The sequence below is a fragment of the Phacochoerus africanus genome, chromosome 5 (genome assembly GCF_016906955.1).
Source record: "Phacochoerus africanus isolate WHEZ1 chromosome 5, ROS_Pafr_v1, whole genome shotgun sequence".
Lineage (NCBI taxonomy): Eukaryota > Metazoa > Chordata > Mammalia > Artiodactyla > Suidae > Phacochoerus > Phacochoerus africanus.
In genome coordinates, this window is record NC_062548.1 from 44,181,073 (window position 1) to 44,201,454 (window position 20,382).

A 20,382-nucleotide genomic window follows, 5' to 3' on the forward strand; every position below is an offset into this window, starting at 1 on the left:
GTCAGATTCGTTTCTGCTGCGCCACGATGGGAACTCCTCACCAGAGGTTTAAAGCACCACAGTGAGCTGGGAGCCCAGCCATCCCAGGACCTTTCAGAGACTCGGGGGAGAGGTGATCAACAAACTGATAAATGGAGTTTCCATCATGGCGCAGCGGAAACGAATCCAACTAGTATCCATGGATTCGGGTTCGATCCCTGGCCTTGCTCAGTGGGTCGAGGATCCGGCGCACTGCTGTGAACTGTGGTGTACGTCGCAGCCACGGCTCAGATCCTGCCTGGCTGTGGCGGAGGCCAGCAGCTGCCCCTCCTAGCTGATCCCTAGCCTGGGAACTTCCATGTGCTGCAGGCGTGGCCCTAAAAAACAAAGCAAAGCAAAACAAAACAAAAGCTGATAAGAGGATAGAATTCCAGAGAGAGATAAATGCAATGTGAGAGTAAAGCAGGAAAGGCAATGTGACGAAATGGGGAGCTTTCTAGGGAGGGTGGCCTGGAGGCCTGACCCCCCTTGATCCTGTTATGTGGATAAAAAGGTTCTCTCTGGTGAAGGAAGAAGCTGTTAGGAATTAGCGTTTGCTCTGGCAGGCCCCTTGCTAAGAACTTTAAGCGGATCATCCCACTTGAACCTCCAGCTCCCTGAGGTAAGCGTCATCAGCTCCATTTTTACCGGAGAGGAGGCTAATCCGAAGCTCGGAAAGGCCCGGTGCATCCCCAAGGTCGTTCGGCCAGGAAGGAGCTGAGGGGAGTTTGCGCTGAGCTAACGTCTCAAATCCAAAGAATGGGAAAAGGCCCCCTCAGAGGTGGCGGAGATCTGGAAACCGGGAGGCTTCCTGCAGAGGCAGAATTTTCTAGTTCACCAAGCTGCGCGTTCCGCGGGTGGGGGGATGTCAGGGGGGCAACCCCTCACCGCATCCCCAGAGCCATGCACTGCAGGCGTGAGGAGGGAGCGGCGAGCCCAGGGGACTCCACCTGCATGAGCCCCGGAGGCCGCGGGGACTTCCTGTCAGGCCCCTAGTGACCGCCTCTTGGGGCTACACCTCCCTCCCAGGCGAAAGGCAGTGACCCTTCCTTTTATAGAGGCGAAAACTAAGGCAGACCAGCGAGGGCCGTGGGTGCCGGGACTGGGGTCTGGAGGTCTGTCGGTGTCCGAAGGTCCCTCGGTGTTCTGGGAACCAGGCGGGAGGGCACCAGGAGCAGGTTCCGATTCCGCGTGGCGCCTCAGCCCCTCAGGCACACGGCGCAGCCAACCCGCTCGAGTCAGCGCCCAGGTGGCTCCGCGCTTGCGCAAGAGCCCCGCGAAGCAGGCGGGGCGGGATCGGCGACGCGCACGCCCGGACGTTGGGGGCGGAGCCCCGGCAGATTTGGCTCCTCTGATAGGCTGTCTCGGAGAGGCGGCGGGGTAAGAGGCGTTCCTGGGCGGGGCCTCGAGGCCGGTTTGGAATTTTTGGCGCGAGCTGGCTCCGCGCGCGTTCACGGGCCGTTCCCAGTCCAGAGAGTCCTCCCCGCCAGCGTGGGGAGCGGTCCACCGAAGACCCCGGCCAGCCTGACCGCTCCGGGGATCCCCGCTCCCTCAGCAGGCCGGAATCCGGGACCTCGCTGAGCTGCGTCCCGCCCACCCGCCCCAGGTGAGCCCATACCCCGCCCTGACAGTTCCAGGGCGGAACAGCTCTCCCCACTCTTCTGCTACCCTCGCCAGCATCCCCTTGTCCCCTGACAGCCCTTCCCCGGATCTGCCTCAGTCTCAACCCCCTCTCGCCCCCCTTGCACCTCCCCCTCCGACAGCCCCACCCCTCCCCTTTCTTGCCCTGCCCCTCCGACAGCCCCACCCCTCCCCTTTCTTGCCCTGCCCCTCTGCTAACCTCTCCCTGGCCCAACCCTGCCCCGGGCGGCTCCACCCACTTCCTCTCTCGAGGCTCCTGCCCCCAGACTGCTCTTGTCCTTGTCCTTCCGCAGCTTCCCTGACCCCTTTCTTTTGGGACCCCTTGCCCCCAGAGACTGCTCCCCATTGAGTCGTCCCTCCCCAGGAAAACCCCCACAGACCTGTCCCCTGACAGCTGTTCTGCTCCACTCTGTTGGCCAGGGTTTGCGCCCACGGAGGTGACTCAGCTGTGGCCCTGCCCAGGAGGAACTCACAGTCTAGTGCAGTGGACCGTGCTCAGCAGATGTGCCCAGCCCAGTGAGAGGGTGAGGCCCCTGAAAGCTGCAGAGGTCGTCGCGGCCTGGCCTCCGCTCAGGACCACCCTGGATTCACCCGGAGCCCCTGATCCTTCTACCTCCCCTGTCCCACCCCCAAAGCTGTTTGGCCATGCCAGGGGTGCTAGAACGTAAGTGATAGTGACGTTGCGATGTTTTGAGAATTGGTTTAAGATGCGGGTGCCCAAGGTCCCCAAATGTCCTACATCTGGGCCTGGAGTCTACGCCTAACCAGCACCGTAGGGGATCCTGACACTCTGATCCTTCACTTTGAGAAACTCTGGGGTGGCAGAGCAAGTGTCCCCACAGGCTGTAGGGTGAGTCTTAAATGCAGACTTCTATGGGGGGGGGTCCCTGCCTCCCCCTCTCACTCTCCCCAGCACTTCCCCCCCTGCTGGTTATGGAATCTTTTTTTTTTTTTTTGTCTTTTTGCCATTTCTTGGGCTGCTCCCGCGGCATATGGAGGTTCCCAGGCTAGGGGTGGAATTGGAGCCATAGCCGCCAGCCTACGCCAGAGCCACAGCAACGCAGGATCCGAGCCGTGTCTGCAACCTACACCACAGCTCACAGCAACACCGGATCCTTAACCCACTGAGCAAGGGCAGGGATGGAACCTGCAACCTCATGGTTCCTAGTCAGATTCATTAACCACTGAGTCAGGGCTGGAACTCCAGGGTATGGAATCTTTTGATACACTGTGGCTTCCTCTCAAAATTGGACTCCTCTGGCATTTTTTCCCCCTCTTGTTTTTCTTTCAATTATAACATTATAGAAACACAGTAGCCCTCTCTGCCCCAACACAGAGTTGCTTATACCCACGGACCACTGTATTTTGTGTTTTCTTTCAATTACTGCTCAGAGCTTTATGTAACAGTTATTGAGGGGTCTGCATGCCAGGCGCTACACTAAGCCTTCCATGAAGTCGGCATTATAAGTCCACAAATCCCTGAGGCTAGGTGTGTTTTGGAATTCAAAGTGAATCTGATTTTATTTTATATTTTATGTCTTTTTAGGGCTGCACCCGTGGCATATAGATGTTCCCAGGCTAGGGGTCGAATCGGAGAGGTAGCCCCAGGCCTACACCACGCCACAGCACTGCCAAATCCGAGCTGTGTCTGCAACCTACACCACAGCTCACAGCAATGCCAGATCCTTAACCCACTGAGCAAGGCCAGGGATCGAACACGCAACCTCATCATTCCTAGTCGGGTTCGTTTCCTCTGTGCCACATCGGGAACTCCTATACTGTCTTCTATATTACATGATTAACTTTACTGGTGCTCTTTCTTTTTCATGTAGATTTGAATTACTCTTTGGGATCATAGGCTTTCAGTCTGAAGGGCTTCCTTTAGTGTTCCTTATAAAACAGGTCTGCTAGCAATGAATTTTTTTCTGTTTTTGTTTATCTGCGGATATCTGTTCTCTTTTTTTACCTTTTTTTTAATCTTTTTTTTAGGGCAGCACCCGCAGCATATGGAAGTTCCCAGACTAGGGGTCGAGTCGGAGATACAGCTGCCGGCCTACACCACAGCCACAGACATGTGGGATCCGAGCCACCCACATCTGTGACCTACAGCACAGCTCCCAGCAATGTCAGATCCTTAACCCACTGAACAAGGCCAGGGATCGAACCTGCAACCTCATGGCTCCCAGTTGGATTCGTTAACCATTGCGCCACGACGGGAACTCCTGAGAGTGCCTGCAGGCTTGAACTTTTCACACTCTGCTTCTCATCAAGTCAGTGTTTTGCAGGGAGAACTTTGGAGCTCTCTGTTTTATGACCTCTTCCCTGGGCAGGATCCCCAAGCCAGAGTTCTGGAGCCGGGGGCAGGGACAGTGGTGCCTCGGAGTGGAGGCAGTAGCCCCTGGCCTGCCTGGCTTGCCTCTCCCAGGGTGGAACCTTCTCCCTAGGAATGAGCTGAGACTTGAGTCGTGGGGCTTCAGGATTGCCAGCCCACTGGAGCTGCGTTAGAGCTTCTGAACAGGGGCTGCGAACGGGGGTAGCCCTCAGCCTCTGCTCCACTCAGCTCACGTTTAGCCTCTGCCACACGGAGCTGGAAGTGAATCGCCACTAAATGAGCGTCAGCACCTCAGCTCTGACAAAGGAAGCGAGAAAGAACCTTGGAATTCAGACGTTCTTTTTTACTTTGGCATCGGAGAAAAGGGATAATGGGCTTGTCCTAGGAATTCCTACTGTCCGCTCCTGGAGGAGGTTGGATTATTTTAGGGCCAAACAAGGCAGGGGTGTGCACCCCGGTGCTCTGGCTCCAGAACCTGCTTGGTTTCACCTGTCTGGACCATGGGAGCCTCCAGGACCTGTCCCCATAGTTTTCAGGTTTTGTATCTAACTCCCAAGGTGCAGACGGCTGTGCAGAGGTGTAGACACGAACACCTTTTCCCAGCAGGAGCGTCTTGTGCCCGCGGCCACCAGGTCTAAAGCAGAGCACGTGGGGGTGAAGGGGGCAGACACAGCTCTCTTCTGCAGCCTCTTTGGGGCCACAGGACCAGGCGCTTTTGAGTGACGTGCTTTCTATCCTCTTCCCTCAGAGGCTCCTGTGCTGGACATGCCTGTGCCCACAGAGGGCACCCCGCCGCCCCTGAGTGGCACCCCGGTCCCGGTCCCAGCCTACTTCCGGCACGCAGAACCTGGCTTCTCCCTCAAGAAGCCCGGGGGGCTCAGTCGGAGCCTCCCGCCCCGGCCCCCTGCCAAGGGCAGCATCCCCATCAGCCGCCTCTTCCCTCTTCGGACCCCGGGCTGGCACCAGCCTCAGCCCCGGCGAGTGTCGTTCCGAGGCAAAGCCTCTGAGCTCCTGCAGAGCCCTGGGTACAACCCTAATCGGCCGGAGTCCTTCTTCCAGCAGAGTTTCCACAGGCTTGGCCGCCTGGGCCACGGCTCCTATGGAGAAGTCTTCAAGGTGAGTTGGGGGTCCCTCCCCTGGCCGGGACAGGACAGTGTCTTGGGGAGCCCGTTGCCCTTGTCTCCCCTGCCAGCCTCCTCTCAGTGCTGCATTTGGCCGCCTTCTCATAGGCCCCTCTGGGGCCCCCTCAGTCCGCACTCCCCCTTGTCCAGAGCCTGGCACACCTCCCAGTGCCTCCCGGCTGCCCTCTCCTCCCAGCTGGTGCCAGCCATACTGGGGGGCTTGGCAGCTCTGCCCGGCCCCCTGGAGGCCCCCAGCAAGCATGCAGGCCACGCACACACGCCCCCTTTTTGTTTCTTAAAATATATTTTCCTGTCACATATATTTCCTTTAAAATGGTAGTTTTCCTTACACAAGTACCACCTGAAGACAGTTTTGTTAAAAAGTACAAACATAGGTGCCTAGGTCAGCTCTCCTTCCTGGAGGAAATTGGGCTGCTTCTCAGGTACAGAGACGACCCCATCTACACGCGGCACAGCAGCTCACACTGCCTGCAGCGGCCTGTAGCCCGCTTTTCTCACTTAGTGCATCCAGGGCATCCCACCAGGTCGGTACCTAGCGCTCCGCCCTGCCTCTTCCCTCGCCGGGGAGCATTGTCCAGGTCTGCTCTCCGAGGCAGGTGCCACGCCGTACGTGTGACATCGTGACAGAATCTGAGTGCTCGGGGCCCCTCCCTCGCAGGTGCGCTCCAAGGAAGACGGCCGGCTCTACGCGGTGAAGCGCTCCATGTCCCCATTCCGGGGCCCCAAGGACCGGGCCCGCAAGCTGGCCGAGGTCTGTGGCCATGAGAAGGTGGGGCAGCACCCGCGCTGCGTGCGGCTGGAACAGGCCTGGGAGGAGGGCGGCATCCTGTACCTGCAGACAGAGCTGTGCGGGCCCAGCCTGCAGCAGCACTGCGAGGCCTGGGGTGCCGGCCTGCCCGAGGCCCAGGTCTGGGGCTACCTGAGGGATGCCCTGCTGGCCCTGGCCCACCTGCATGGCCAAGGCCTGGTCCACCTTGACGTCAAGCCCGCCAACATCTTCCTGGGGCCCCGGGGCCGCTGCAAGCTGGGTGACTTTGGGTTGCTGGTGGAGCTGGGTGCATCCGGAGCCAGCGAGGCCCAGGAGGGAGACCCGCGCTACATGGCCCCCGAGCTGCTGCAAGGCTCTTACGGGACAGCGGCCGACGTGTTCAGGTGAGGGCTGGGACTGGGGGGGTGGGGAGAGTCAGCAGAGGGATGCCGTCTTGGTCCGAGGTCAGGCAGACTTGGCTTTGGGCCGGTTAGTCGGATGGAGGTCTTGCCCTTTAGTGGAGGGGAGTCTGGAGAGTTAGGCTGCCAAAGCAGTGCACCCTCGCGAGCTTCACCCATCTCAGCGCACCTCCATGGGAGGGATGGGAAGGAGCCCAGCCGGTTAAGGGACTGTCCCCAAGTCCACGGGCAGCAGCAGTGAAGCTAGGACTGGGCCCGGCGCTGGGTCCCACGGTCCCCGCTGGTAACCATGTCTCTGCCTCCGAGAGCAGTTCCAGCCGCGTCAACAGAGGGCCAGTCCTGGTTCCTTTCCCACCTTCTTGGGGGCAGTCTGGGGCTCTGCCTTCTGTGTCCTGAGGTCAGCCCTGCCCCTCCTCTGTCCCTGTCCCAGTCTGGGCCTCACCATCCTGGAAGTGGCGTGCAACATGGAGCTGCCCCATGGTGGGGAGGGCTGGCAGCAGCTGCGCCAGGGCTACCTGCCCCCCGAATTCACTGCTGGTGAGTCGCGGGCGAGGCTCTTGGGTGGGAGGGACCCAGGGGCTCAAGGCCCAGTCCCTCGAGATGTGGCCCTGCCCCGGGACAGGCCTGTCTTCTGAGCTGCGGTCTGTCCTCGTCATGATGCTGGAACCTGACCCCAAGCTGCGGGCCACAGCTAAGGCCCTGCTGGCCCTGCCCATGCTCAGGCAGCCGCGGCCCTGGAGCGTCCTGTGGTACATGGCCGCCGAAGCCCTCAGCCGAGGGTGGGCCCTGTGGCAGGTAAGCTGGCGGAGGTGGCAGCCTGTCCTACTCTGCTCCCTGGCCCCAGGGCCTGCCCAGCCTCCCTCGGCCCCCTGTTCCCCACAGGCCCTGCTCGCCCTGCTCTGCTGGCTCTGGCACGGGCTGGCTCACCCCGCCAGCTGGCTGCAGCCTCCAGGTCCGCCGGCCACCCCGCCTGGCTCACCGCCCTGCAGCCTCCTCCTGGACAGCAGCCTCTCCAGCAACTGGGATGACGACAGCATAGGGTGGGTGAGGGCTCGGGCAGGCGGCCAACCCCACACCCGAGGCCCAGGCCCCAGCCCATGGGCATCAGTGGTGAGCTGGGACCCCTCCCGCCAACCTGGCCCCCACCCCCACAAACAGGGAATCAGGGCTGGTGGGGGTGAGGCCTGGCTCGGTCTGAATGCAGCTGTTTCTTCTAAGCTGGGTGCCTGCAGCTGAGGCTGCACAGAGTGGAGTGGGACTGGCCACCTCTTGCTCAGGGTGCTGCCATGCCAGGGAGCAGTGCCCGGGCTGCGGTGCCTGCTGGGAAAGGCAAGATGGTACAGCCCCCACCCCCGCAGAGGCTGCCCGTCCCCAAGGACAGGCATCATCCTTCCTCTGGGAGGAATCCCTTAGTCCCGGTGCCCAGTGGCCAAGTGAGAGGCTGTAATTAAGAACCTCCTGCAGAGGAAAAGCACGGCCTGGCCCAGTCTGGCCTGGCCCGGCCTGCAGACAGCTCACAGGGGGAATCAGGCCATTAACCCCTTCCTGACAAAAGTCACCCCACAGCCCTGGGGACATGTTATAGAGGACTCAAAGGGACAGATGAGCTGCATTTACCATCAGGTCACTTCATAGCCAGCCCTGTCAGAGCCCACGTGCACTGAAAAGGGGCAGAGGTGGCCCTCGAGTGCAGTCAGCTAGATTAAGTGCTTCTTTCAGCGAGCACCACCCTTTCCCTGTCGGGCTCCGAGGCCCCTGCCAGCTGCTCCCACCTCCCAGGCCCTCCCCACCCCTGACACCCTGCCTGTCTTGCCCGCCCCATGCAGGCCCTCGCTCTCGCCAGAGGCCATCCTGGCCCGCGCCGCTGGAAGCACGTCCACCCCCCATGGTGGCTCTCCTGCCCCCCGGAGCAGGTACGCGCTGAGGTGAGCAGGGCGGGGTCCTGGGGTGGGGGCGGGGGCGCTCTCGGATCCCAAGAGTCACTTCGCTCTTTTCTTCTCTCCCCCCACCCAGGGATGCTCTGGACCTAAGTGACATTGACTCAGAGCCACCTCGGGGCACCTTCCCCTCCTTTGAGCCTCGGAACCTCCTCAGCCTGTTTGAGGACTCACTGGGCCCCAGCTGAGCCCAGAGGCCCAGGCTGGGCACTTTTAACATTTTAGCCCCTCCCCTCCATCCTCCTGGAGCCTGGGGTCCCTCTGGGAACTCCAGGGGTCCCTTCTGTCTGGCCACATCTAATAAAAGGTATCTGAATCTCAGGAGCACCCAAGCCTGCTTGCATGGCAACACGGCGCTGCCTGATGTCACCTAGGGTCCGAGGCGCCCGGGCCGGGCGGAAGCTGAGCTCTGCCCCAGACTAGAGCTGGGAACCACATGCTGTGTGGAGCAGAGATTTCCTGAGTGGGCACGTCCCTGGCAGGCAGGTCAAGCTGTCAGAGCACTCAAGGGGGAGCGTGGGCCCTCAGCCCAAGGGTCCCCGGGGCCAGGGCCATCCCGCTGTTTATGTCTCTGTGCCTGTGGCCTAGAAAGAGCAGCCGCCCTCCTGTCCCTCGGTCCTGGGATAAGAGGCTAGTCCGGCCGCCCGGACCCCTTGCTCCATAGTCCGGACAGAAGAGAGGCTGGACAGGCGAGCCTCTGGCTGCTGGGAGGGCTGGCGTGCCGGACGGAAAGACAGGTCAGGAAGGATGGGCTGGAGGCCGGGCCATACCCAGGAGGGGCCTTAAGCAAGGGTCCCAACCGTCAGAGCAAGGCATGACCCCAGAGCCCCTTTGGCCCAGGCCTCACAGGTCACAACTGAGGCTCAGAGAAGGAGAGGTTTCCTCTCAACCCACACAGTAAGATGGGACCCTGGGAGAAGGCAGGAGGGGGGAGCTGGAGCTCCAAGGTGTGGGCAGAAGAGGTCAGTCCATGGGGAAGAAGGGATGAACGGACGAGGGCTCCCACTAGGAAGTTCTGTTTGCTGGAAGCATCCCAGCCCCTTGCAAACCAGCAGAGGAGGGAAGCATGGAGCCGCTGGCCCTAGAAGACCGGGCAGACCAGCATGGCAGGTGGGGGATGGCTCAGTCCGGGGGGCAGGCGTGGTGGGCGGCCCAGAGCAGGTCGGGCACGACACCAGAGTGCAGCTGGAGGATGGAGCCCACGCTGAGCAGGTGCATGATCTGGTGTGAGTTACCCCAGTAGTCGAAGCGGCCTGGTCCCCAGCGCTCTGGCAGGCGGGCCACGTTCACGAGTCCCCCAAGCAGGGCCAGCGCATCCATGCGCAGGTAGCAGGGGAGGGAGCCTGGAGCCCCAGAGCCCAGCCCCACTCCCCGGACCCCAAACACCAGGAGGCGGGCACCAGCCTGCCAACCAAAGGCGCGGAGCCGGGCACTGGTGGAGGGGGCGGTGAGGGCCTGCCAGCCAGCCACACCCGACAACATGGTGTAGCCCACCAGGGCAGCTGGGCGCAGCCAGGGCCTGCAGGCCAGGGTGCAATGGATGATGGGCAGGGCCCCTGCACAGAGGAGAGAGGCAGGAGAGGGCATGTCAGTCGGGGGGTCCACCTGCTCTTTTCTATCTTTCAGTCTTTTTTTTGCTTTTTAGGGCCTTGCCATGGCATATGGAAGTTCCCAGACTCGGGGTCGAATCGGAGCTACAGCTGCCAGCCTACGCCACAGCCACAGCCACGCCAGATCGGAGCCTCGTCTGCAACCTACACGACAGCTCATGGCAACGCTGGATCCTTAACCCACTGAGTGAGGCCAGGGATTGAACCCGCAACCTCACAGTTCCTAGTCGGATTTGTTTCCGCCGAGCCACAACGGGAACTCATCTTTCAGTCTTATTGCTTCCTGCCCTTTTTATCTAGGGCTCCTGTGAGTGGACCCGACCCCCAGCTCCCATCCTTCGAGCCCCCTTCCCTCCCCCCCATCCCTTGGCTCACCGAGAGTGTTGACGAGGCAGACCCCACACATATCCAGGGCAAGGAGCCGGGTGTACACAGGGCTGCCCCCTTTGTGGCACATGAAGAGGTGATAGAGCACAGAGCCTGCAGGGGGTGCCAGGCAGGCCACACAGTGTGTGCCCCACAGCCAGCCATCCTTGCCCAGATGACCCCAGGGCAGGGTCATGGGCAGCAGCACCAGGAAGCCCAGCAGGGCCAGCCCTGGGGAGGGAGACAGGTTTCCGTGAGACACCTTCAGCGCTGAGGACAAGGCACGTCCTCAGCCCACAGCCTAGAGGTGATACAAGGGGGATGAGGGCAGGCAGGTCCCGACAGGTCTGGGGGCCAGTGCTGGGAAGGCCCTGGGCTTTCAGCAACTTTATTTATTTCTATTTTTATTTTTTGCTTTTCAGGGCTGCACCCGCAGCATATGGAGGTTCCCAGGCTAGGGGTCCAATTGGAGCTACAGCTGCCGGCCTACACCACAGCCACAGCCACACTAGATCCAAGCTGTGTCTGCGACCTACACCACAGCTCCCAACAATGCCAGATCCTTAACCCGCTGACTGAGGCCAGGGCTTGAACCCGCAACCTCAGGGTTCCTAATTGGATTCGTTTCCGCTGCGCCACGGCAGGCACTCCTGAGTAACTTTATTTAGCAGAGTTCACAATAGTGCTGGGAAGGGGAGACCAGTATCCCCACTTGACAGGTGAAGAAGCGGAGTAACCTGCCCCAGGTGACTCAAGCAAGTAAGCAAGAGAAGCAGGACAGAGCCCAGAGCGCTCAAGCTGCTCCCACCCCTGAAGCCACACCACCTTCACAAAGCAGGGGGACCCCCCCCCAACCTGCCTCGGGGTATCAGCAGAAGCCAGAAGGAAGCACGACCTCAAGCTAAGTTCTGAGAAGGACATGTGGGCACTGATAACAGATCCCAGGGCTGCTTGGCTTGCTCCTCCCAACCCCTGTGTCCTCTCTCCACAAGTGACCAGACAAACGGAGGCTGTGGGCCTTTTTGTCTTCTAGAAAGGGGTGAGGCCAGGTGAGGGAGGGGGCGGGGCAAACCCTGTTCGGTCTCCTACCAAAGCACCTTCGGGAGAGCTCAGGCCTCCAGGACCATCCCTACCCCTTCCAACAGGCACTTTGGCGTTGCCCTCCCAGGGGTCAAAGGTCAGCAAGGCAGGCTGGGGGCCCTGGCTGCCCATTCTTGGCAGTGTCTATCCAGGCCACAGTGCCCCAGGGGGCAGGTACCAAGGCTGAGCCCGGGGCACTCGGGGCCCCTCTCTGCGCGGGGCAGGCCAAGGACGGGCAGGGCTGTGTCAGCACAGCCCAGCGGGGCGGTGGAGGAGGGGCCCGGCGCCTGCTGGGGGAGGAAGGAGCCACCACCAGGCGGAGCCCCGCCGCTGGGCTGCTGCTGCGGGCAGGCGGGGGCGGTAAGGCGGCTGGGGCCTAGCTTCTCCTGGGCCCCTGCTCGCCAAAGTCAACACCCATCTCCTGGACAGGTGCTGCCAGGGGAGGGTGCCCAGGGCGCAGGGATTACGGAGGGGCGGGTCTCCAAGATCCTTCTGCCCAGGGTTCAGAGGGATTAAGCGGACTAGGTCCCCCACTCAGCTTCCCTCGCCTGCCCTGGGGGCCCCACTAGGGGAGCAGAGGCGGGCAGTGCCATTTGGGACAATGGCAGCTTTATCATCGCGGCTCCTGGCCGTGCCAGGGCCCAGGCAGCCCAGGACCTGGGCACTGGGCCTCTCCTCGGCCTTCAGGCCCCCGGGCGGAGCTGCCGCGGATTGGGGATGTGGGGCGAGGCTCACCGTGCGTGTAGATGTTGCCCAGCTCGTTGTGCATGTAGAAGAGGCTACGCAGGCATCCCGAGCCGCTGCTGGCCGGCCGGTAGCCGGTGAGCACGAACTTGTTGAACTGCAGGTGCGGCGGCGAGCTGGCCCAGTCCAGCAGGCGCGGCCCGGCCAGGAACGCCATGGCCCGGCCCGGCGCAGTCGGTCTGCGCTCCTCTGGCCGCCGGGTCTCCTCCTCAGTAGGGCAGAAGCAACAGCAGCAGCGGGAGGCTCATCCCGGCGCCCGCCCACCGCTCAGGGCTCGGTCCGCGCAAGCGCCAGCGCGGGGGGGGTGGTCCCGGCCCGCGCCCCTCGTGCGTTGCGCAAGCGCGAGCCCCGCGGTCCCACGCCAGGCGGGGGCCCGGGAAGCGCCGGGCGTCCGAGCGCAGTGCGGCCCGCTCGGCCGGGACAAGCGCTCTGCAAGGACAGCTCGCGGCGGCGGCAGCGGCCAGTTGTCCCTCCGCTGCCCGGAGGAAGGGCGCGGCCGGACGCGGGAGGGGACGGCAGGCTCCGCCCCAGCTGCTCGCCCCCGCCGTCCCGCCAGCGTTTCGCGCTCTGGGCTCCTGACGTCGCGGCTGCGAGGGCCAATGGGCGCGGCCGGCGGGGAGTTCCTTCTTCTCGGCCTCCCAGGCCTTCCTTCACCTTCTTGGCATAATATATGCAATCCCAGTCTCATTTGCATGGGCTCCTTGTTGAACTGGGACTCGACGTTCTGGGTCCCGGTGGCTCCGCCGCAGTGACCCTGGCGCCTCGCGTCCCCTCTCAGTGCGGGCCTGGGCTTTCTGCCGGATCCCCAGGTCGACTCACCCTTGGGCATTCACCCTCCCGGGCACGGCCCCGTCACCCAGCCCCACCCCATAGCCCGGGCTCTGTCCAAGGTGCTGCCGGCCTGGGATGTTCGGACCGGTCAAGTCTAGAGCCGGCCCGTCCCCACTCCACGAGTGATCTCTCCACCCGTCTGACTTCCCCGGAGCGCAGCAAGGCGCGCCGAGATGACCGGACCGCCACGGGTGTGCCTGACGAGCTCGGAGCCCTCCAGAGAAGCCCTGTTCTTCCAGCCCGGCTTCTTCGAGCGTGGGCTGGGCCACACTCACTTACTCCTGTTAAAGCCAAGGCGCACCTTCGGCCCCGCCTTAGGATAGGCAGGAAACAGGGAAGAGCGATGGCAGGAGGCCAGGGGAGAAAGGTCGTTCCCCACCAGGGTTCACCCTAAATCAGGTCAGGAAAACACCCCTTCTGCTCGACCCTGCTAATAACCGGTGCCCACTTCCTCCAGGGCTCCAGGACCCCTCCTGCTCACCCTTCAGTCTCCAAGCATCTTCGGTCCTTCGCATTCCAGGCGGCCCCATGAACCTCTTTGCGTGGAACGCCCTTAATTTGCATGCACACAACCAACATTGGCACAGCACCCTCACTGACATACCTCTTCCCACACACAAGAACTTGCAGAGCTCTGTACCAAAATAGGTTCTTTATTCAAAGTCAATGGCTTTTGACCACTTTTGTTGACCTTTCAGAGTTCACTTGGGGCAGCAGTCCAGAACCTCCCCAAGAGGGGCTCAAAGGCCCCCATATCGAGGTTTATGAGGAAAGCAGCCATATTCCTCTTGCCCTTTGGCCTTGACCATCTGGACCCCCCGAGAGTCAGGCCCAATTCCCAGTAACAGCACCAAATGCTTCATGTTCAACATCGCGGTCTCTCAGAAAGGACTAGAGGCCGAGCTGCCCTCAATGGAGCAAAAGGCCAAGGTAGACAGAATGTGGCAGGAGTCCATCCCGCTGGAGGAGGGTCCAGAGGACCCTGAGAGTCCTGAGTCAGAGAGCAGAGATGAGTGAGCGCAGGGAACTCTGGCTGGAGGCGCTCAGAGGCCGGTAACTCGCCGTCAGACTCTCAACCTGGGGGTCCCCAGGAGGAGAGGGCAGGGCCACCCCTTGAGGCCTGCGGTACCAAACGGCCCAGCTTCTTGCGGGGCCCCGGGAGGGCCCCAACGCTGGGGGCTCTTTACCGGGAGCCAGCAGGCAGGTCCTAGAGAGGGAGCAGACATCAGCTGAACCCTGAACCAATCTCACCTCTAGAACCTTGCTTCGCCAGTGATCAGGCACGGTTCCCTGTGTGGACCCAAGTACTCGTCCCTCAAGAACCCAGGAGTGCCTTCCAGCCCCGTTCCCCTCGTGGGCCCCAGCTTCCCACCAGGGGCCCCACGCCCGGAGGCACCAGAACGGAGCGTCAGGCACCCGGCCGGGTCCGCCCTCAAGCCCTGCCCTAGAGCGCGCACCGTCCGCGCAGCAGGCGCAGCAGCCACAGCAGCAGCAGCAGCAGCACTGAGACGGCCGTCACCGACGAGAAGACCCAGGCTGCGGGCACACGAGTGCGGTGAAGACAGGGCTTGGAAGGAGCTGCTTCCCACAGTCCCTCCTACCTCCCACGCCCGTCTCACCCCCCATCGCGGCCTCTGGAGCCCTAGGCCGGGGGCTGCAGCTCACGTTGGCCTCGAGGGGCACTGCGGGGGTCTGGGCCGAGCCCTTGGGGGGCGCCGGGTCGTCCGCAGCATCCTGCAGCCCTGCGGAGAGGGGTGTGAGGCAGGTAGGCGGGGGAGTGGGCCGAGGGGGGACGGGGCGGGCCTCACCGCGGTAGGTGAGCGCGAAGCCCTGCGCGTGGCCGCGCGCATCGCTGCGGAAGGTGAGCAGCAGCGCGGCGGCGCGCAGGCGCAACGGCCCGGGCGGCGGCGGGCGGGCGCCGTCGAAAGCGCGGAGCAAGTTCCCGGAGGCGGCGTCGCGCAGCTCCAGCCGGTCGCGCGGGTCGGCCAGCTCGAAGAGGCGGAAGGTGAGCTCCAGCGCGGCGCCCGGCGGACCCAGCGCCCAGCTGCAGTTCCGGTCTGGTCCGTACTCGTCCGGGAAGTCCGGGGAGTAGACGACGCCCTGAGGTGCCGTCCAGTTCCCCTGGCAGGAGCCCACCGACACTGCGGGTGATACCCGTGGTCAGAACCAGCAGATCCGCGGGCTCCTTCTCCACGGGGCGGGGCTCTGTGTAGAAGCCCCTCCCCTTCCGAGCTAGGCCCGCCCCTGCCCCATCTTCGGGCCCCGCCCCCCACCCCAGGTGCCGTCTAGTCCTCCACTGCGGCCTGGTCCAACGCCTTCCATAGGCCCCACTGTTAAACCATTAATCCCCCCCTGTCAGGTCTCATCCTCAGTTAATTCCTTCCTCAGGTCCCAGGGCCCCTGATGCCCTAGGTTCAGCCCAGTCCTCTCTTCAGGCCCCATTCTCAACCCAATCAATTAATCAACCTACTGCCATCCCTTCCCAGATTCTGCCCTCTACCATGGCATTGCATGAGTCTCGCCTAGGCCCCTCATCCCCGCCCATTCTTCACCTTCATAGATGCCCAGACGCCCATCGCCACCACACAGCTGGCCTGGGTGGCCGAAGCAGATCTGGTCACAGTCGGTGGCCGGAGCTGGGCGTCCCCGGGCCAGGTCACTTTCGGAGCCACAGAAACAGGCATAGCCAGCCTCCACGCCCGCCAACTGGGAGCACAGACTGGGTGACCCCCGAGACAGGGGCTGGGGTGGGGCTGGGGTGGTGGGAGCCAGGGGTCGGGGTTGGATGTGGGAACTGGACTGCAGGTTCAGAAATCAGTTTCAAGGTTTGGCGTGAGAGTTGGACGTTGATTTGGGTTCTGAGGTCAAGGTCAGGGGTCGCTGGTCTGGGCAGGCAGGCAGTACCTTGTAGCCCTTCATGCGGCAGAAGCGAAGGCACACCTGGACCGTGAGCTTTGTTGAGGTGCCGCTGGGGCCGCTGAGGGCCGGGGGTGCCCCTGAGTCCATGAAGCAGCCCAGGTACCCAGGCACTGAGGGGGGCAGCACAGTCAGGCTCCAGGTGGTGCCCCAAAATGCAAGCTCTGCCCAGGCAGCCTGGCCCCTCCCTTGTCCAAGGTGTCCAGCTCTCACCCGTGTCCAGCCCGGCCCACTCACTATGACACGTGGGGATATCACAGTAGCGCCAGTAGATGCCCTCCTCCGTCTCTGCCACATAACACCATGGCTGCACATCACCGTCTGGGTTACTGCGGGTAAGGGAGATGTGGCTGGGATCCTCCCCTCCCCAAACCAGCAAATTCCAGGCCCTGATCCACAGCTTATTTGCAAAATGGCCGCTGCATGTGTTAGAGCAAATTCTGGTTTGTCCCACCGGATGAATTGTCCAGTGGATGGTGGGAAGTCATAAAAGGTGCCCTGGGGGCTGATTTTAGGTCTTCAGCTGTTGGTAGGAGGTGATCTCATATACGAAGGACTTTGAGGCCATTTGTAGTATTTGTGCCTACCCAGCATGGGCCTTGGCCATGTCCCTCGCCTTGGAACACTGCCTTTTTTTTTTTTTTTTTTTTTCCCTGCCTTTTCTAGGGCCGCTCCTGTGGCATATGGAGGTTCCCAGGCTAGGGGTCTAATCAGAGCTGTAGCCAGCAGCCTACACCACAGCCACAGCAACGCTGGATCCGAGCAGTGTCTGTGACCAGGCAGAGCTCACAGCAACGCTGGATCCTTAACCCACTGAGCGAGGCCAGTGATAGAACCTGCAACCTCATGGTTCCTAGTCAGATTTTTTTTTTCTCTCTTTTTTGCCATTTCTTGGGCCGCTCCCGCGACATGTGGAGGTTCCCAGGCTAGGGGTCCAATCGGAGCTGCAGCCACCGGCCTACTCCAGAGCCACAGCAACGCCGGATCCGAGCCGCGTCTGCAAACCTACACCACAGCTCACGGCAATGCCGGATCGTTAACCCACTGAGCAAGGGCAGGGACCGAACCCGCAACCCCATGGTTCCGAGTCGGATTCGCTAACCACTGAGCCATGACGGGAACTCCAGAACACTGCTTTAAAGAAGTGATGAGCCCTAAGCTTTGCTGTTCATCAAGGAAGTGTCCTCCTGCTCAGCTTGGACCCTGCCGCTTCAAACCCAACTGGGGCCCTGAAATCCCAATCCCTCGGTCCCCGCTAGTAGATGCCTCTCAGAGAAGCTGTATGTCCACGGCCAGGCCCCTGACTCCAGGGGGTGCCCTCTGACTAGGCCCCTGGCTCTCACGGACGCCTGGAGTGCCCAGGCCTGCCCTGAGGCTCTGCAGAAGTTAAGCGCCTAAGGCCCCACTCAAGTCAAAAAAAGCTCTGAGAAGCCTCCTGCATCGCCTCGCTGAGGCACGGTCCCCAGGCCCTTGAGGTGGCCCCTGGGCCCGCCCAGCGGGGACCTCGGCTCCGCCCATGCCGAGTCCCTGCCCCAGGCCCAAGCCGGCCACAGCGCACCCCGCCCCGTCCCAGCGAAGGCCCCGCCCATCACCCCGCCCATCGCCCCGCCCCTCACCGACAGAAGTTGTGCGCGCCCAGCCCCCAGCGGCCTTGGGGGTCGCTGGCGCTGCTGTAGCTGTGCTGCTGCGTCTGGTCCCAGTAGAGGCACGGGCGGCCGGCCCCACGGGGGCCGGTGCGGTTCTGGTGGCCCCGGTAGTCGGCACCATTCACCTGGAAGCACTCGGAAAGGCCTGCATGGCGACGGCGGGGTCTGGGGAGGTTTGGACCCTTGCCCGGCATCCTCACCTCACCCTCCCACGGCAACTCCCGCCGGGATCCCCAGCCAGTGCCCCCGGCGCCCACGGGGCCCTCGGGCTGCTCAGCTGTTCCCACCACCTGCTCTTCGCCCCACCCCCCGCCAGCCGAAGGACTCAGGTTCTGTGCGCGGTGGCCGAGAAGGGAGTGGTGACCTCGGCCCAGACGGCTGGCGGGGACTCACCTGGGCTGTGCAGGCTTCCCGCTGAGGCTCCGCCTGGCGGCAGCAGTGGAAGCAAAAAAAGGAGGAGGAGTCCCTGAGGAGCCTGTGTCCCCATCGCCCCCAAACAGCGAGAGAGGTCGCCCAGGCCCGCAAACGGCCTCTGTTGCCCCCGGGGTCGCTCTGGGGTCTCCCAGGCGGCCTGGGGGGCGTTGTCTTCTGACGGTCTGTCCTCGTCCCGCCCTGGGAGGCGCTCTCCGTCGGGGTGGAGAAAGCTCCCCGGGGTATTGGTCTCCAAGGTGTCTGGCCTGAAGACGTCTCTCTGCCCCGGCCCCTGCAGGGGGTCTCCCTGGGGCGTCGCGGGGGGCGGTCTCTGGCCAGGGGCGGTTTCCTTCTCTGCCTCTCAGGGCTGCGGGTCTTGCCTCGGCTTCCTCGCCCGCCCCCGGCTTCCTCGCCCGCCCCCTCCCGCTGCGCCTCGCTCTCTGAGTCTCCCTCGCCCAGGTCTCTAACGCGCTGGCTCCTGCCCCCCTCGCGTCCCTCCGCGCGTCCCTCCCCCTTGTGTCCCTCCCTTCCTCCCTCCCCACTCCACCCCCCGAGGCCGGGAAGCCCCGCCCGAGACTGGAGCGTAGGCAGCAGGTCCAGACGCCTCCCACGCCCGCCCCCCATCTCCGGGACCCTCTAAGTCCCCGCGCGCGCCTCCCCGCCCCTCACCCTCTCAGGGTCGGTGACGCTTCTAGTGGGAGCGGGTGGAGGAGGACGGGCCAGGCTGATGGACACAAGGACCCCAAGCCGAGAGATGCAGGACCCTCTCCCGCGGCCACACGCCTGGGACAACCCGGGACCTCCAGGTCACAGACACTCTTGGATGAAGGGCACGCACGCACGCATTGCCACTCAGTCACCCACCCGTTCATGGCGAGACGCTCCCACGCACACCCTCTTTCGGAGCTTCACGCCCCTCCCTCCCCAGGTCCCGAAGCCTCGGCCTGAGGACGTGCCCTTCCCTGCCCCCGCCCCGCCCGACAGGCTGGGACGGTGGACGCTCCGTATCGGACAGGCAGGGGCAGCTGGTGTCTGGGGAGGAAGGCAGCTGCGCCCCTGGTCCCGGCCTGTCCCCTCCTCTCCCTCTCTCCCTGGGACCCCCAGCCCAGGCTCGCCAGAGCCATCCAAGCGCGGTGGAATTCCCCCAGCGGCGCCCCCCCAAACCCGACGGGGGGGGGAGCAGGCCCGGGCAGGCGTGGGGGGAAATTCCCCGCCCCCTCCCCCGGGGCCCGACTCCTCCGAGTCCTCTGATCTCCCAGCAGCGCCCGCCGCCGGCTGCCCCCAGGGCTTGGGGGGAGGCCAGCGCAGGTGCGTGGGAGGGCGGGGGGGCGGGGACCGGGAAGGAGCTGGGTGATGAGGGGGGGGGGCAGAGCGGCCCCGCCTCTCCCAGATGTCCTGCCCCTCAGTCCAGCCTCCCCACCCCTTGCCAGGCCCCCCACCAGGCCGTCCAGCCTGGATCTGCTCACCCGCTGACACTACCCGCACTCCGCCGCCTGCCCACCCCCGCCCCAAATGGGTGGCACAGAGAAGATTCTAGAAAGGCCAAGGTGTCATTGGTGGTGATGGAACCCGCGAAGACTTCGCATCCAAGTTGGTGCCTCAGACACAAGCCTGGGGAGGGCCCGTGTGTCTGGCAGGGGCAGCATTCTAAGGGTCAGTGCAGGGTCGCCTGCTGGGGGAGCCCTCTCAGCTGCCAGGCTGGGCGGGATTGGGCTGGCAGCTCCCTGGCCCTGCTGAGCACCAGATGGGGGTCTCGCTCACCTGTACAGGCTAGCCCAGCCAGGGACCGCCTCAGGAGGGACAGTTCAACCCATCACCAGGCCCCCTTCCTCTTCCACTGTGAGGGAGCTCAGGGGCTGCCTGGCTCCATGGCCTCGTCCTGGGCTTGGGCCCAGGGAGAGCATCCTGAAGCGGCAGGTGTGGGCCATGGCGGGGGAGATGGGGGTGATGGGGAGCCTCCCTTCCAGGGATCACCTGAGGAGAGGGCAAGGTGGGGGACAAGGACAACCAGGACCCCTCATGCAGAACTGCTGTCAGCAGCGGGGAGTGGAGGAAGAACCGACTCCTTCCCTGGCAGGAGGGTGGACCAAAAAGGACTGCCCATCTGGTCCCATGCATGTGGGTGCCCACGGCCAGCCTGGCCTCCTGCAAAAGTGGGTGAGAGGGACGGGGTGCTCAGTTTCAGGACGCAGGCACCAAGATAAGGGGCAGCATCCCCACGACAACGTCCAGTCCTCGGTGGCTCAGGGAGCCTCAGGCTACAGAAGGCCTGGGCTCTGGCCCCCACCACTTCCAGGGAGGCAGAAAGGCTGCCTGCTCGGTGGCCCACAGTCCCAGTCTGGTCTCACTGCGATGGTACTGCTGTTGTGGGAAGGCTGGTTTCTTTTTGTCTTGCGTTTTAGGGCCACAGGTGTGGCATATGGAAGTTCCCAGGCTAGGGGTTTGAATCAGAGCTGCAGCTGCCAGCCTACACCACAGCCACAGCACTCCCAGATCTGAGCACTGACAGCGACCAATACCACAGCTCACAGCAATGCCGGG

General features: G+C 63.1%; 3 protein-coding genes across 7 annotated transcripts; 1 reads left to right on the plus strand and 2 right to left on the minus strand.

Moving 5' to 3' along the window:
• The first annotated feature begins 1,407 nt into the window (after nucleotides 1–1,407).
• On the plus strand, nucleotides 1,408–8,558 carry PKMYT1 (protein kinase, membrane associated tyrosine/threonine 1). Of its 5 annotated transcripts, none has more exons than XM_047780783.1 (8): nucleotides 1,408–1,624; nucleotides 2,080–2,323; nucleotides 4,740–5,107; nucleotides 5,792–6,285; nucleotides 6,731–6,837; nucleotides 6,923–7,340; nucleotides 8,127–8,225; nucleotides 8,314–8,558. In XM_047780783.1, the coding sequence occupies exons 2-8, from the start codon at nucleotides 2,305–2,307 to the stop codon at nucleotides 8,423–8,425; spliced, it is 1,617 nt and encodes a 538-aa protein (XP_047636739.1). In that variant the 5' UTR covers nucleotides 1,408–1,624; nucleotides 2,080–2,304; the 3' UTR covers nucleotides 8,426–8,558. The 5 variants fall into 5 exon arrangements, with proteins under 5 accessions (XP_047636739.1, XP_047636743.1, XP_047636744.1 ...); XM_047780787.1 differs by lacking the exon at nucleotides 1,408–1,624 and having other exon boundaries at nucleotides 1,910–2,323; nucleotides 6,923–7,095; nucleotides 7,183–7,340; XM_047780788.1 differs by lacking the exon at nucleotides 1,408–1,624 and having other exon boundaries at nucleotides 1,910–2,323; nucleotides 6,923–7,095; nucleotides 7,183–7,340; nucleotides 8,127–8,213.
• PAQR4 (progestin and adipoQ receptor family member 4) lies at nucleotides 5,398–12,619 on the minus strand. Its single transcript, XM_047780789.1, has 3 exons — nucleotides 12,029–12,619; nucleotides 10,223–10,444; nucleotides 5,398–9,793 (listed from the first exon to the last, which is right to left on the minus strand). Exons 1-3 carry the CDS (start codon nucleotides 12,192–12,194, stop codon nucleotides 9,360–9,362), a joined length of 822 nt encoding a protein of 273 aa, XP_047636745.1. The 5' UTR covers nucleotides 12,195–12,619; the 3' UTR covers nucleotides 5,398–9,359.
• An 882-nt stretch (nucleotides 12,620–13,501) lies between these two features.
• Nucleotides 13,502–18,266, minus strand: KREMEN2 (kringle containing transmembrane protein 2). The gene is made up of 8 exons (XM_047780790.1): nucleotides 17,824–18,266; nucleotides 17,401–17,575; nucleotides 16,022–16,113; nucleotides 15,773–15,897; nucleotides 15,421–15,574; nucleotides 14,488–15,009; nucleotides 14,326–14,404; nucleotides 13,502–14,075 (listed from the first exon to the last, which is right to left on the minus strand). The coding sequence occupies exons 1-8, from the start codon at nucleotides 17,915–17,917 to the stop codon at nucleotides 13,865–13,867; spliced, it is 1,452 nt and encodes a 483-aa protein (XP_047636746.1). The 5' UTR covers nucleotides 17,918–18,266; the 3' UTR covers nucleotides 13,502–13,864.
• Nucleotides 18,267–20,382: the final 2,116 nt, after the last annotated feature.